General features: G+C 44.0%; 1 protein-coding gene across 1 annotated transcript in view; it reads left to right on the top strand.

The window, feature by feature from the left end:
* The first annotated feature begins 10,999 nt into the window (after positions 1-10,999).
* The window catches only part of RCAN1 (regulator of calcineurin 1), a 43,080-nt gene continuing 42,028 nt past the window's right edge, over positions 11,000-12,051 (top strand). Inside the window, exon 1 of the mRNA XM_074145396.1 lies at positions 11,000-11,419. Coding sequence (XP_074001497.1) covers positions 11,162-11,419 — 258 coding nt within the window. The 5' untranslated portion in view covers positions 11,000-11,161. The remainder of the gene's footprint in view (positions 11,420-12,051) is intronic.

Here is a 12,051-nt window from a genome sequence, read left to right as displayed (position 1 = left end):
TCAACTGTGCAGACCATCCACAAGCACTGCCGCGTTGTCTCCTGTCCAATGGTGGATAGGACACTGGCTGGAAGGAAGGCGGCTTACCTCAGGTTTTCACAACGGGAATGAATAGCAAAGCAATATCCATGGCATAAAAGTAGTGGGAATTTTGCAGGAGAAATGGTTGCAGGTTATAGACACAACCACTGAAGTCAGCTGACTATGTTTATATGAATAACTGTATTTGGCTGCACCCCTTGAGAAGCCCTCTCCTGCCCCCAATCCCCATGAGCTCAGCTTTGCTCAGCTTTGGTGGCTGATGGCCCCCGCCAGCTGGGTTCCCTCTGAAGCTCCATGCGGCACAGCCTCCCCTGGCTTGCTGGAGCTGCTGCTTCCTAAGTGCTTCTTCTTTTCAACTGGCCTTTGGATCTGCACCACTTCTCTGAATACCTCCTTTGGGTATCAGTTTCAGTTTTTGCTCAGGCTGTGAGCTTGACATGGAACTTGCGTCCTGCTGATCTGATGGAACTACATGAGAGATGATTGTCTCTCAGCTACACTTATTCATTGCAGAGCTTATTCATTAACACTAGTATCCTCTTTTCCTTTATTTGCCTATTCCTTGTGCTGTAGCTCTTAGTACAAAACAAGGTGAGGATTTCAAGGCTGTCAAAAAACCCCTCTCAGTGATAAACACTGCCTGATTATTAACATTGCGCAATGTTTAAGTGTAACAGAAGATTAGCTCTTTAAATACTCATGGAAGCCTGACAAAGGCAAGGCAGAAAAAGCAGCTCACATAGCCAAGTTAATTATCTTAGGATAGAGAAAATTTAAGGTATGGTATTTGATACAGTTACCAATTTCATGGAGTAATGACTGAATAGTTTGTAACAGATCTTGCAGTGTTATTCCTCAGGTACAGGAACAGACATTTTCTGATTCTGCTGGAGTTAAGACCCAGCAATGACATGAGGAAGCAGTGGGTCAATGTTGCTGCTCTAGCAGGTCACCCTGCTGGGGCTTATGCCGTGAGGTCCCAGTGCAAGCAAGGGAGACAAAGTAGGAAGTCAGGGAGCCAGGGACAAGGCAAAGAGGCAAAGAGGGACGGGGTGGGCGTAGTTCAGAGGAGAGCTGGTCACTCAGCCCGACATTGCTCCTTGTCACTCTCCAGTGTTTTGCGGTTTCACAAAGGCAGTTTTGGAAATACACCGTTAAAATTAGATCTGTCCCAGTGAAATCCCAGAGCTTTGGGTATCTGTTGTTTCATGCTCTCTGCAGTCAACACACTTCCCCTCCATCTCAATTACTTAACAATTAATCTCTCCTGCTTCACAGTCCTCCTGTACACCACCTTCAAGCTCTTTACACCCCATCTGTTTCTGAACTAGGTCCTCAGCTAATAAATATTATTTTCTCACTTCGGCTTCAGGAAGGATTACTGCACACCTTCTTCATTTAAAAGATGAGTGCAGGTAATTAAATATCACAGATGTTAGACATTAGTGGACAACATGAAGATCCCTTTATAGTCTGTTAGTGCATAAGTTATATCCCTGGGGGTTTTCAATTAGGCTGTACTTGCTCGGATTATTGTAACTTCTTTTTCTTCCCTGACTGTCCAGGGAGTTGCTGATCAAGGGTGTAGTTTTTGCAGCCTGAGGTAAGTTAAAAACACCTCTTGCATTACAAGGGTCTTGGAAAGAGCCCCCCCCACTAACTCCTGGGACAGGCTGTCCCACTGAGCAGACTGGGGTATTTGTTCATGCCTCTGCGGCTCCAGTTCACAGGCCTGTGCAGTGCCAAATACAAAAGTGCCAAGTATTTAATGGTTTGCCCTAAGTGAACTGGGGCAATGGAGTCACAGCAAGGCTTTTTTGCCTCCCTGTGCAGGCTGCTGCCTCCCGCTCTGCCTATTCCCTGCTGCCTGCTCTGGCTGAAGCCACGCTCCTTCATGAAGCCGTTTCCTCTGCCCTTCCCAGGGTTTGCCACACTTCAGAAGTGAAGCTACGTATCCCCAGGCTAAAAGCTGCCTGCACACGATTTGAATTCTGCTTGTTTCTGCCAGATGCGGAGTACCTGCTATCTTGCACTGACCTTGGTGGGAAATAGGGGGGAGCAGAGCCTCCAGAAATCGGGTGGCATTTAATTGGGTTCCCCACTATGGGAAAGAGAGAGGGATTTATCTGAGCAAACACAGACAGGTACAACCTGCATGTCTGCAGACCCTACTAGTGAGCAGAGTCAGTGAAGTGATTCTTCTCATCCCAAGGTACATGTTTAAAGCAGACCAGATAGTCCTTGACGGAAAAGTGCCTATTTCTCTACACTGACTGTACAAGGACCTGAGGGTGACTGGCTCAGGGGGGTGATGTCTGTGCTGGACACATCTAAACTCATATGAGATAAATCCCATCCCAGGTGATTTCCCCACAGACTGAAATTTGAAAAAAGGACAGTCAGCAAAATGTGGGCCAAAGCCCAATGACTTCTTCTGCATTATTTTTATTGCAGCTGGTGGTTTAACTGGAATTTTCACAAATTCCTTGTGGTATAAAACATTATCCCATATAAAAACATGACTTCCTAGCCCTCTGTGATGGAAAAAAAGAAACCCAAAAACTGTATTAACATTTTTATGTAAGCCAGTTCTGTATTTTCCTAATTAAAATATGTTATTTCAGCTATGGAAAAGGCGAAGTTTCAAGCGAAAAAATGGTAATGGAGGACTATAATTTTAACTACTTTCAAAATACATTTGTGTTAGCTATGTTTGTCCCTGGTTTCTTAAAATTCTGTCAAGAAGGCAGTGTGGCATTCTGCTGCTTTGTAGTTGAGAGGGTGTTCAGTCCGCTCAAACAAAACTAAGAGGGAGAGATGCCTTGTTGAAAATCACAGCAGCATGCTGCGTCTTCGGGGGGTGATGCCATCTGTATTTAGTGTTCTGAGCTTCCCACCAGCACTAAGCTGATTAGGGGCAATCAGCTCCCTCCCAGCTGCTTAGAGGCAGTCTGCTTGGGAAGAAGGTAGGGATGCAGACATGCAAGGGGGGAAAAAAGCCTGGTTGCTGGGCTAGGAAGCACAGAAAGCCAAGCTACTTCTAACCAAGACTGCACAAGCAGAGAGGAAGAGCAGGTGCACCTTCTTGCCAGATACCACCAGTCACTCTCTTTCTTCTGTTTGTTACTCAGTTCCAAAAATTCCCATCATCCCACAAAGCTGCAGGCACCAAAGCAGCCTATACTTAAATTCTGAACAAATCATTCTGCAATGTGTAAAAAAAACAGAAGAATATAAATAAAAAAGCTTTCAAAAAATTACTATTTTTTTAAGTACTTAAAATCTGCTCATTCTCCAAAAGAGTCTTTGACTTTCGTGTTCTTATTTTTTACTTTTATTTTTGTTAAGCAGTACTATTATAATGAAGCAGTAGCATCCTCCATGTCTTGCAGGCAAGATAACAAACATACCTTATATGTAGTTTTTTATTGTCAAGTATCATATCTAATTCAATAACATAGTGGTTTGGAATTAACTTTGAAAGTGCCCTGAAAGCATGAAGGTTCTAGGAAGTCTGATGACTATCCTGGAGCCTTGTATCGTCTAGTTTTCTAACTAAATAAGGCCAGCTGAGCACTCACTTTGTTGTTAACAGCGTATCTGGCTTGAACTCTGGACCTTCTGTCTTTTTGGACAACTCTGGGCCTCTGCCCAGGCTTTTGATTCTGCTTGGGAAATCCCCATTAAACTTACTTCGCTGAACTCCCTCCTCTCCATCACTTTCAAATGCCTTTCAACCATTCCCGTCCCCTACCTCATGCACCATTGCTTAGGGAAGGGCGTGCGCACAACACTATTTAAAGGACCATCTTGATTTGCACATGATTCAATAGGATTACTGATATGTTTAAAGCTAAGAGTCTTTGCAAGGATCTGGGTCTTATTAAGTAACTGTGATTTCATTATTGTCATCCTCATCATTCCTCCTTCCCTCTATTTTCTGACACTGAATTTGGGGCGTGAGTTTTCAGAAGATTTTTTTTATAACTTTAAAAATAATTATAGGTCTTGAGAAAAAAACTTAGAATATTTCAAAAAATAATAAAATTATTTCAGTTAATACCTAGCTAATATAGAAGTTCCACGTGCAATCAAGAGGTACCGTGATTATTTGTCTTTTATTACTAGCGTTTCAGCATTTGCAGATTGACTGTTACACTTACTGTTAAATTACTCAATTCATTAGAAAAACAGATCACATCTATATGTAGTTCTCTATAAATTCATATATAGCTTTCACTTCAGCAGAATTTTCTGAAATATTTTTATACACTGTAATAATAACCTTGAAAATAGCTTTTCATATAATCAGTAAGGAAATCTGCTGGTTTTGCAGCCTTGTACTAAGAGGCTGGAATAGGTGATCTCCAGAGGACACTTCAGCCCTACTTTCCTTTTGCTTAGTTCAAATGTGGCATTCTCACAACATCTATGAAGCGGACTCTTTTTTTCCTTTCCATTTTTTTTTTTGAGGGGGTGTTCAGTGAAGCTGGCTTTGGTGCATCATGCTCTAGAAGTGATGATAAAGGGTAGGAAACCCTTTATCTACCCTTCTTTAGGGTAGGAAAAGGCAAGCACCATCTGCCTTGGGGTAGAATTACACACAGCTTGTTCTGTATGGGCCCAGGTCCATTTTTCACTAATGTTAATTTTATTTGCATACAGATTATGCCACAATCTCTTTTTCTTTCTTTTTCTTTTTCTTTTTCTTTTTCTTTTTCTTTTTCTTTTTCTTTTTCTTTTTCTTTTTCTTTTTCTTTTTCTTTTTCTTTTTCTTTTTCTTTTTCTTTTTCTTTTTCTTTTTTCTTTCTTTTCTCCTTTTCCTTTTTCTTTTTCTTTTTTTCTTTTTCCTTTCTCCTTTTTCTTTTTCTTTTTCTTCTTTTTCTTTTTCTTTTTCTTTTCTTTTTTTTCTCCTTTTTCTTTTTCTTCCTTTTTTTTTCTTTCTGTTTTCCCTTTTCCTTTTTTTTTCTCTTCTTCATTTTCTTTTATGTATTTTTCTTTTTTCTTTCTCTTTTCCCAGGGATTAGGAACCCAACCTTGATCTTTCTATTAACAGCTTTGACACAGTTTTTGTTGAAATTGTATTCTATTTATTGTTCCTTTTCAGAAGTGCTTACTGACAAAACCCATTTGTTCTACAGCATCGTAAATGAGGTCTACAGTAAATCAGTAACCAAGTTTATTACTGATTGCTCCTGAAATAAATGGCTCTTTTACCTCTACTATGTGTTACTCTTTTATACCTAATTTAGGAGCTGACTTACCAGAGTGTAGTTTAAAAATCAGTAAGAGGTACACGGTAACCTGCTGCGTTACTATAATGAAAAGCGTATCGTTATGCGATCTAGGGTGGCATCCAAAGGTGGCAGTGACCTTGGGAGTCCAACCCTGCCAGGCACAATGCAAATATAAGAAGACGCATTCCAGAGCAACTTACCACCTAACTGAGGACAGCGGGAGGGAAGGAGCATAATGAGCCATGGGAGACAGGGGAGATAAGTATAAAAGAGAAGAGATTGTGCTGATAGACATTTAACAAAGCAACCGATCTGAATCAGTTACATGAGCTTTGTACGTTACCTACCACTTTAAAGACTCCTTAACATGCCTTAGCTTCTGCACCTCAAGACTTTCTTTTTTAGCCTCCTATCAATACCAAGGTAGAGAAACCTTAGCTTCACTGTAGTTATTTTATTTAACAACATTTTATTTGTATGTTTCTTCTCTGCTCTGGGGCCATTCCTACTCTTCCAAATACTAGCAGTTCTTCTGCAAAACACTCCAGCTAATCCTGCCTCTCCTGCAGGTGCCAGGTCCTTCTACAGAAGATCCATCTACAGAACATGGCACAGAGAAGCTGTCACTGTCACACTGCTTATTTGTTCTCACTACTGTGGTTTTGAGACAAAGACAATCAGCCTGTACAAGTTAAAGAAGAAAAACAAAAAGAAAGATGGCACTTTGTATTGGCAAATGCAGTGCACCAAACTGCTATCAGAAATAACCCTTTATGTTGTGCTGTTAAAGACATTTTGCTTTGAAAGCCAGTCATGAGATATTTTCAGTCAATACAGCTGGAAATAGCTAATGTAGATGCTTGATACGATAAGGTTGTAGCAATTACTTGAACATTATTGGCCACAAAGACCATAAAACATATAGAAAAGTGATCTAAACAATTTATTCCGAGCCACCAAAAAATCAAAACCTGTGGTAATGGTGTTTTAAGATGTCTGCCTTGATAAGGCTTGGGGAAAGCTATCAAGCTGGAGTAAGTGCACTCAGGACACCTGGTTACTGTGGCTGCTGCAGCTATCAGTGGATAGAGGCCAAGCTATGCAAGCCGCTGTGAAGATCACAGGCATCCAGGAGGAAAGGTAGGGTGGGGGGCATGGGGGTGCTGCAGAAGTATGGCAGGAGCTTGGCAAGCAGCACTGGACAGCATCCAGGCCTTCGGAGGGCAAGGGTGATGATACTCTGAAAAGGAAATCCCTTAGGATGTCTGGATTAAGTCAAGGGAAGGAAAGGGAACATGATGGGGAGAAGTATGGACCAGGCATGAAACCACTTTCAGCAGCTCTAAGAGGAAAAAAAATTGAGAGATTTGCAGGACTGGATCTGCTTAGCTGAACAAAAAGAATAGTGAGGAGGGAGGGACTCCAACATAAAACATCAAGTACTGGGAGACTTTTTATTACAGTGGAGAAAAACATAACCAGAACAAATGGTTATAAGTGAGAACCAGATAAATTTAAGCTAGAAATAAAAAATACCTTTAACAGCATTTAACATCAGAACAAACTGTTAACTGAGACTGGGAATTTTCTTTATTTTCTTTGGGGGCATATGCTTTACTCAAACTGAGTTTAAGTAAAAGCAGTGAGATTTTGTGTACTTATATATTCACTTTAAGATCACTGGCTTGCCTTAAAATAGTCAGGCCTCTCTCTGTCTCTTGGGGGCTGTTTTAAGGGAAACAAGTCTATCTGTGAGAAATTAACCCAGAGGGCCTGCTTGGCAGATAATAAGCACTTGAAAGAGGTAAATTGAAGACTTTACTGATTAGGATTTTTAGTGACAGCTCCTAGAGAACGTGGCCTTCAGGATGGCTGTAGGAAACATAAGAGGTAAAGCTCTTTGCGAAACCTGTGAAGGACCCACCACCGTGTGGAAAGGTCCTCCTGGCTCTGGGAAGGAATTGAGGATGGGCATTTCCTCTCCAGCATAAGAACTGGATTTGGAGCAAATGGACTGAAAAGTGACTGGCACAGTCACAGGCACAGTTAAGGTATGCCCTTCCACATGGGAGTTCCAGAACTCCGTCCTTGAACCTTGTTAATAAATAAGATCCCCACAAGTCAGTATTGTTGAAGCAGTCAGGCTTTTATGAAGTTTTTATGACCTAACAAGAAATTAAGTAAGTATCTAAAATGTCTTATCATACACTGGTTTGTCATGCTTGACTCTGGGGAAAGTATGAGTATGGATCAATTTCTTTTGACCATCTTTAAGATTAAACTGGATGGTTGGGTTGCTTTGAGCTTGTAAGTCTGTGAATGTGTTGGACATTTATCATTGTAAATCTATGAGGTTATTTGGTTAAGGTTTATGAAATCAAGATTTTCTGTTACATATATACAAAGATAACTGATAATACAAATATTTCAATGTCAATGTACGGAAGCAACTAAGGACATGTGCTTTTGTACTTGCAGGATATGGGAGTAAAAAGAAAATTTATTTCAATGAAAAGAAAACTGCGTTATTGATAGCCAAAATTAACCTTCAGTGTTAATATATGCATATTTTAGATATGCAGATCCTTTGTTAAAGTCTACAGGCAAGGAAGGACCGCAGCGCTGTCTTGTGAAAAGGCTTCTATGCAGGAAAAAACCTCAGTCTTCTGAAGTATTGTCGTTGATACCAATGCCACTTGTTTAAATTGCTAACTATATCTGCCTATGTGTAGCCATTAAATAGGTGTAATGAAAATCTGTTGTGAGGAATATTAAATAAGCCAATGCTATAAATGAGTGTTTAGGAAGCAAAGTTGCCCATAAGGCTGCATGTCCCTCTTTCTCCAAAATTTTTCCATTTAATTATAATCAAGTTCTGTATAGTTTGATTTTTTTGTTGTTGTTCTGGTTAGCTACTTTTCACTAGAGAATTAAGGATTTTTTTTGCAGATGCCTGTAATAAAAGAAGCCCTTTTGAGATCCTTCGTGCTTTTCTTTCTACCACTAGATGGTAGTGTGTGTTGTTTAAAACATTTGAATAGCACTGTTCTAGTGTGCATTTAGCGATTTACCCCAGGAATCTTTTTTTCCTGCGTGTAAAGAAATCATTATCGTTAGTCATTGGCACTTGCACTGAAAAATGCACTCTGTCCCAGAAGCTGAACATTGGGGTGAAGATCAGCTTTTTTGTTGGCTTACCAGCTGTTCCAGTCAAAAGCATACGTCACGTTCCCTTCATATATAACAAAATGAAAGGATAAATCTGTCATTATACCCTAAGATTAGGGAGATTCAGGTTTAATTTTTCTTCTGAAGTCTATGACTGAATTAATGTTGGGAGTGTGCGTTCACTTCATATTTGTTTTATTTGCCATATTCGTAGAACATCAGCAATGCTTTCTCTGAATTGCCTATATGAACTTTTAAGCTCTTAGGGCAGATAGGTCCTTTGGCCGTGGAGTACAGCAGTGCTTGGTAGGATGTGATAACAATATCAGTTGAGTTTTAGGTGCTATTATGTTACAAATATAATTAATAACTTATTTTCATCCACAAATCTGACAGCTGAGTTACAGTAACCAGCTGGGGGGCGGCTTATGCTATTAGACATAGAATATGCCATTAGATGAATATTTTTCAGTGGCTTTCATAATAGTAAGATGGCAGGCTGCAACTACAGTAATTTGTTGTTGGCGGGTTTTGTTTCTTAACATCAAGTTTTTAAGTATATATAACAGCAGATTTCCATTCAGATTCCTCAGGTGGAACTTCTGTAGGGGGCTAGAGCTCTTGATGCAGAGAATACAGACAGATAGCTTCTTCTCAAAGAGGCAACTGTCACCACTCCTGTCAAGAAGCAACTCTGAAATCAAAGAACAAGGTTTAAAATGGCATTAGCTTGTCTGGACGTTTTCATGCTAATTTAGCATTAAAAAGTCCCAGCTTGTTCATATATGTGACTTTTCTTTTAAGATACCATTTGCCTGAATTTTTGTGAAAATTGGTGTGAGAACATACAGACTTATGTCACTTAGCACAACGGATCACAAAAACATCCTGTATCTAAGATGAGAGTTTATCTCTCTGAAAAAGGCTTAAAGGGTTCAAAACAGATTAGAGAGTCTGAAGAAACTTCTAACAAAAGAGGAGGGAGAAGGCAAACAATTGTCTCTTCACGTGGTATTTTTGCCCTCCTTGTTGTATCCTGCAAGATCTCATTAAAATTGACTGAGACCAGTAACTCATCAGTTTAAAGTCTTTGATCTGTTGGAAAAAAGGGTCAGCAGTGCTAACTTCAGAGAGGGTAACAGTGGTACCTCAAGGAGTGGGGCTATTGCCTCTGCTGTAACCTTTGCACACTGCAGATCAGTAGGTGTTACAGCATTCGCAACAGTCAAAATTAGTTTTTCACCTAGTTCAGTTTTTTCATGTTCCTGCATTTTGGAAGAAAATATTTGTAAGAGTATTTTACTTTGAAAACCGTTGAAAATATTTGCTGTACTAGAAGAAGTGACCAGTCATAGCCTGCCTCATTATGTCATATCTTATAGAGCCCTGCAGGAATAGAATATTAGATTAGTACTTTGTCAGCTACTGCCCAGCATCCTCTTACTCCTTACTGCCTTTTACTGCATCATCCATGTACTAGTATAGGATCTTTGAGGTAGAAGTGTGAATGTCATGACAACTTTATAAAAACCCTATGACCTCTGACATCCACTTTTGGGCCTTCCCCTGGAAGGTGATATTACGTATACAGTAAGAAAAGTGTTTGTCTAGGTCAGTTACGTTGGACTAACCAGATAAGCACATTGGGTAAACTCTATTCTTCTACGTAGGAATGTCTGACACAAGCAGCTCCATGAGGGTAACCAGGGAAGGTGCCAGTGTCCTTTAGGGCCTTACTGACACAGGTGAAAAAGAAAGGTTGTAAGAAAATGTCTCTTTCACATCCAAAGTAAGGAGAAAAGGACATAGACGTGGCTTTATGTGCCACTGTTCAAAAATTTTGAAATCAAAACACTTTTGGTCTCATCCCAGCAATAGGATACTTTTGAAAGAAGTATAGAGGTAGGATGAAGATTAGCCGCATCAATCGCCAGCAAGAGGAGATGCAACTGTCCAAACAACATTATGGGCTTTTTTTTTGCCTCTAAGCTTCCTTTCTGTTGTCTCTTCAGTGAACTGTTTGCAGAACGTCAAGGGTTGGCTTGTCCGAAAGGCATATAAGGGAATTAAGATGTAAACAATGGCAACTTTTGGCTCATTTATAAGTGTTGAGTAAGGCTTTTTTTTATTCACTTCCTCGTTGCATAATATTCCTTGCCCTTTAAATCAAGACGTGTTGTTCTGTGCTCCACTTGTGCCACAAAACACAGCAGGCCTTGGCCAGTCACCTTGGCCCTGGGCTGCCGCCATTATCCCTGACCAGGCGGCTGCACTCACCAGGCGTGTGCCCAACCTCGGCTGCTGGGTCACCTCGCCCCTCACGCTGCCCTGAGCGCCCGGCCGCCTCTCATGACCCCTCACTGTGCGTGTACGGCTGCCCCACGGGCGGCCGCCCCACAGCCCTCCTGCTCCCTCACATCCTTCAAGCCACCCGCTGCCCTCACTCAAGATGGCGGAAGCAGCGCCGGGCCCGGGCGGGCCCACCTGTTGCTGCGGCGGCGGCTTCCTATTGGCTCACACGGCGCCGTGCGCCCTGCGCGCGGCAGTAGAAGGGGGGCGGGGGGGGGCAGGAAGGCGCCGGTGGGTTAAGGGAACAATAAGGCGGTCGGGGGGTGTAAGTTTTGTGCGCGCGCGCCAAGGTGGGGAGGCGCGAGGCTTCGCCTCAACGGCCGCCGCCGGGCCCAGCCCTGCTGGGGCTCCGCTCGCCCACAGCCATGGAGAGCGGCGGCGGCGGCGGGAGGGGCCCGGCGGGGCAGGAGGAGCCGCCGCTCCGGCAGCCGCTGCCGCCCGGGGAAGCGGCGGCGGCGGAGGAGGAGGAAGAGGAGGAGGCGCTGCTGCCGCTCCCCCCCGAGGCCGAAACGGACTGGAGCTTCGTTGACGGGGAGATGGAGGCGGTGGCGCTGCGAGACCTGCCCACCGCCACCATCGCCTGCAACCTGGACCCGCTCGTCTTCCAGGACGGACCGTGCCGGGTGAGCGGGGCGGCCGGCGGGGCGGGCCCGCCCCACCGCCGGGAGAACGGCGGGCAGGGCCGCGGGCCGGCTCCCTCTGCCGGCGAGGAGCCGCCGCCGCCGGCTTCTTCTGGTGTGGGGAGCGGCGGCTTGTGGCGGGGGGGGGCGGCCCGTCTCCGCCCGGGTCTCGGGGGGCGCCCGCTTCCTCAGGAGGCGGGGGGAAGTGGCCGAGACGGTGGCACCACGTCCCCGCCCGCTTCTTTGACACCGAGTGGGTGTCGGGAGGCGCGGCGTCGCTGGCCCGGCCGTTTCGGCCCCTCCGCGGGCGCGGTGTGCGGGGTCTTCTCTTGGGATTTCCCTCTCCTGGGGTCCGATGTAGGGGCGCAGCCCGGCGGATCCTCCCGCCTGCAGCCGTAGGTCAGGGCTGAGAGGTGCACAGACCAGGGGAAAGGGGCGAAGACCCAGCCCTGGACCGCACTGCTCGGAGGAACAGCAGCTTGTTGATGCACCCGAAGGCGTCTAGGAGGACACCGGGGTGGCAGGCAGGGTTTGGAGACCTGGGAGGGTGGCAAGTTCGTGGCCAGGGGGTCTGAGTGGGCGAGGAAACTGCCCGCCCGCAGGCAAAGGGAGTTATTGGGTGGCACACACGGAGC

This window comes from Numenius arquata, chromosome 1, assembly GCF_964106895.1.
Source record: "Numenius arquata chromosome 1, bNumArq3.hap1.1, whole genome shotgun sequence".
In the NCBI taxonomy this organism is placed as follows: domain Eukaryota; kingdom Metazoa; phylum Chordata; class Aves; order Charadriiformes; family Scolopacidae; genus Numenius; species Numenius arquata.
The sequence above is the reverse complement of the archived record's forward strand: the minus strand, read 5'-3'. Positions and strand labels throughout refer to the sequence as shown.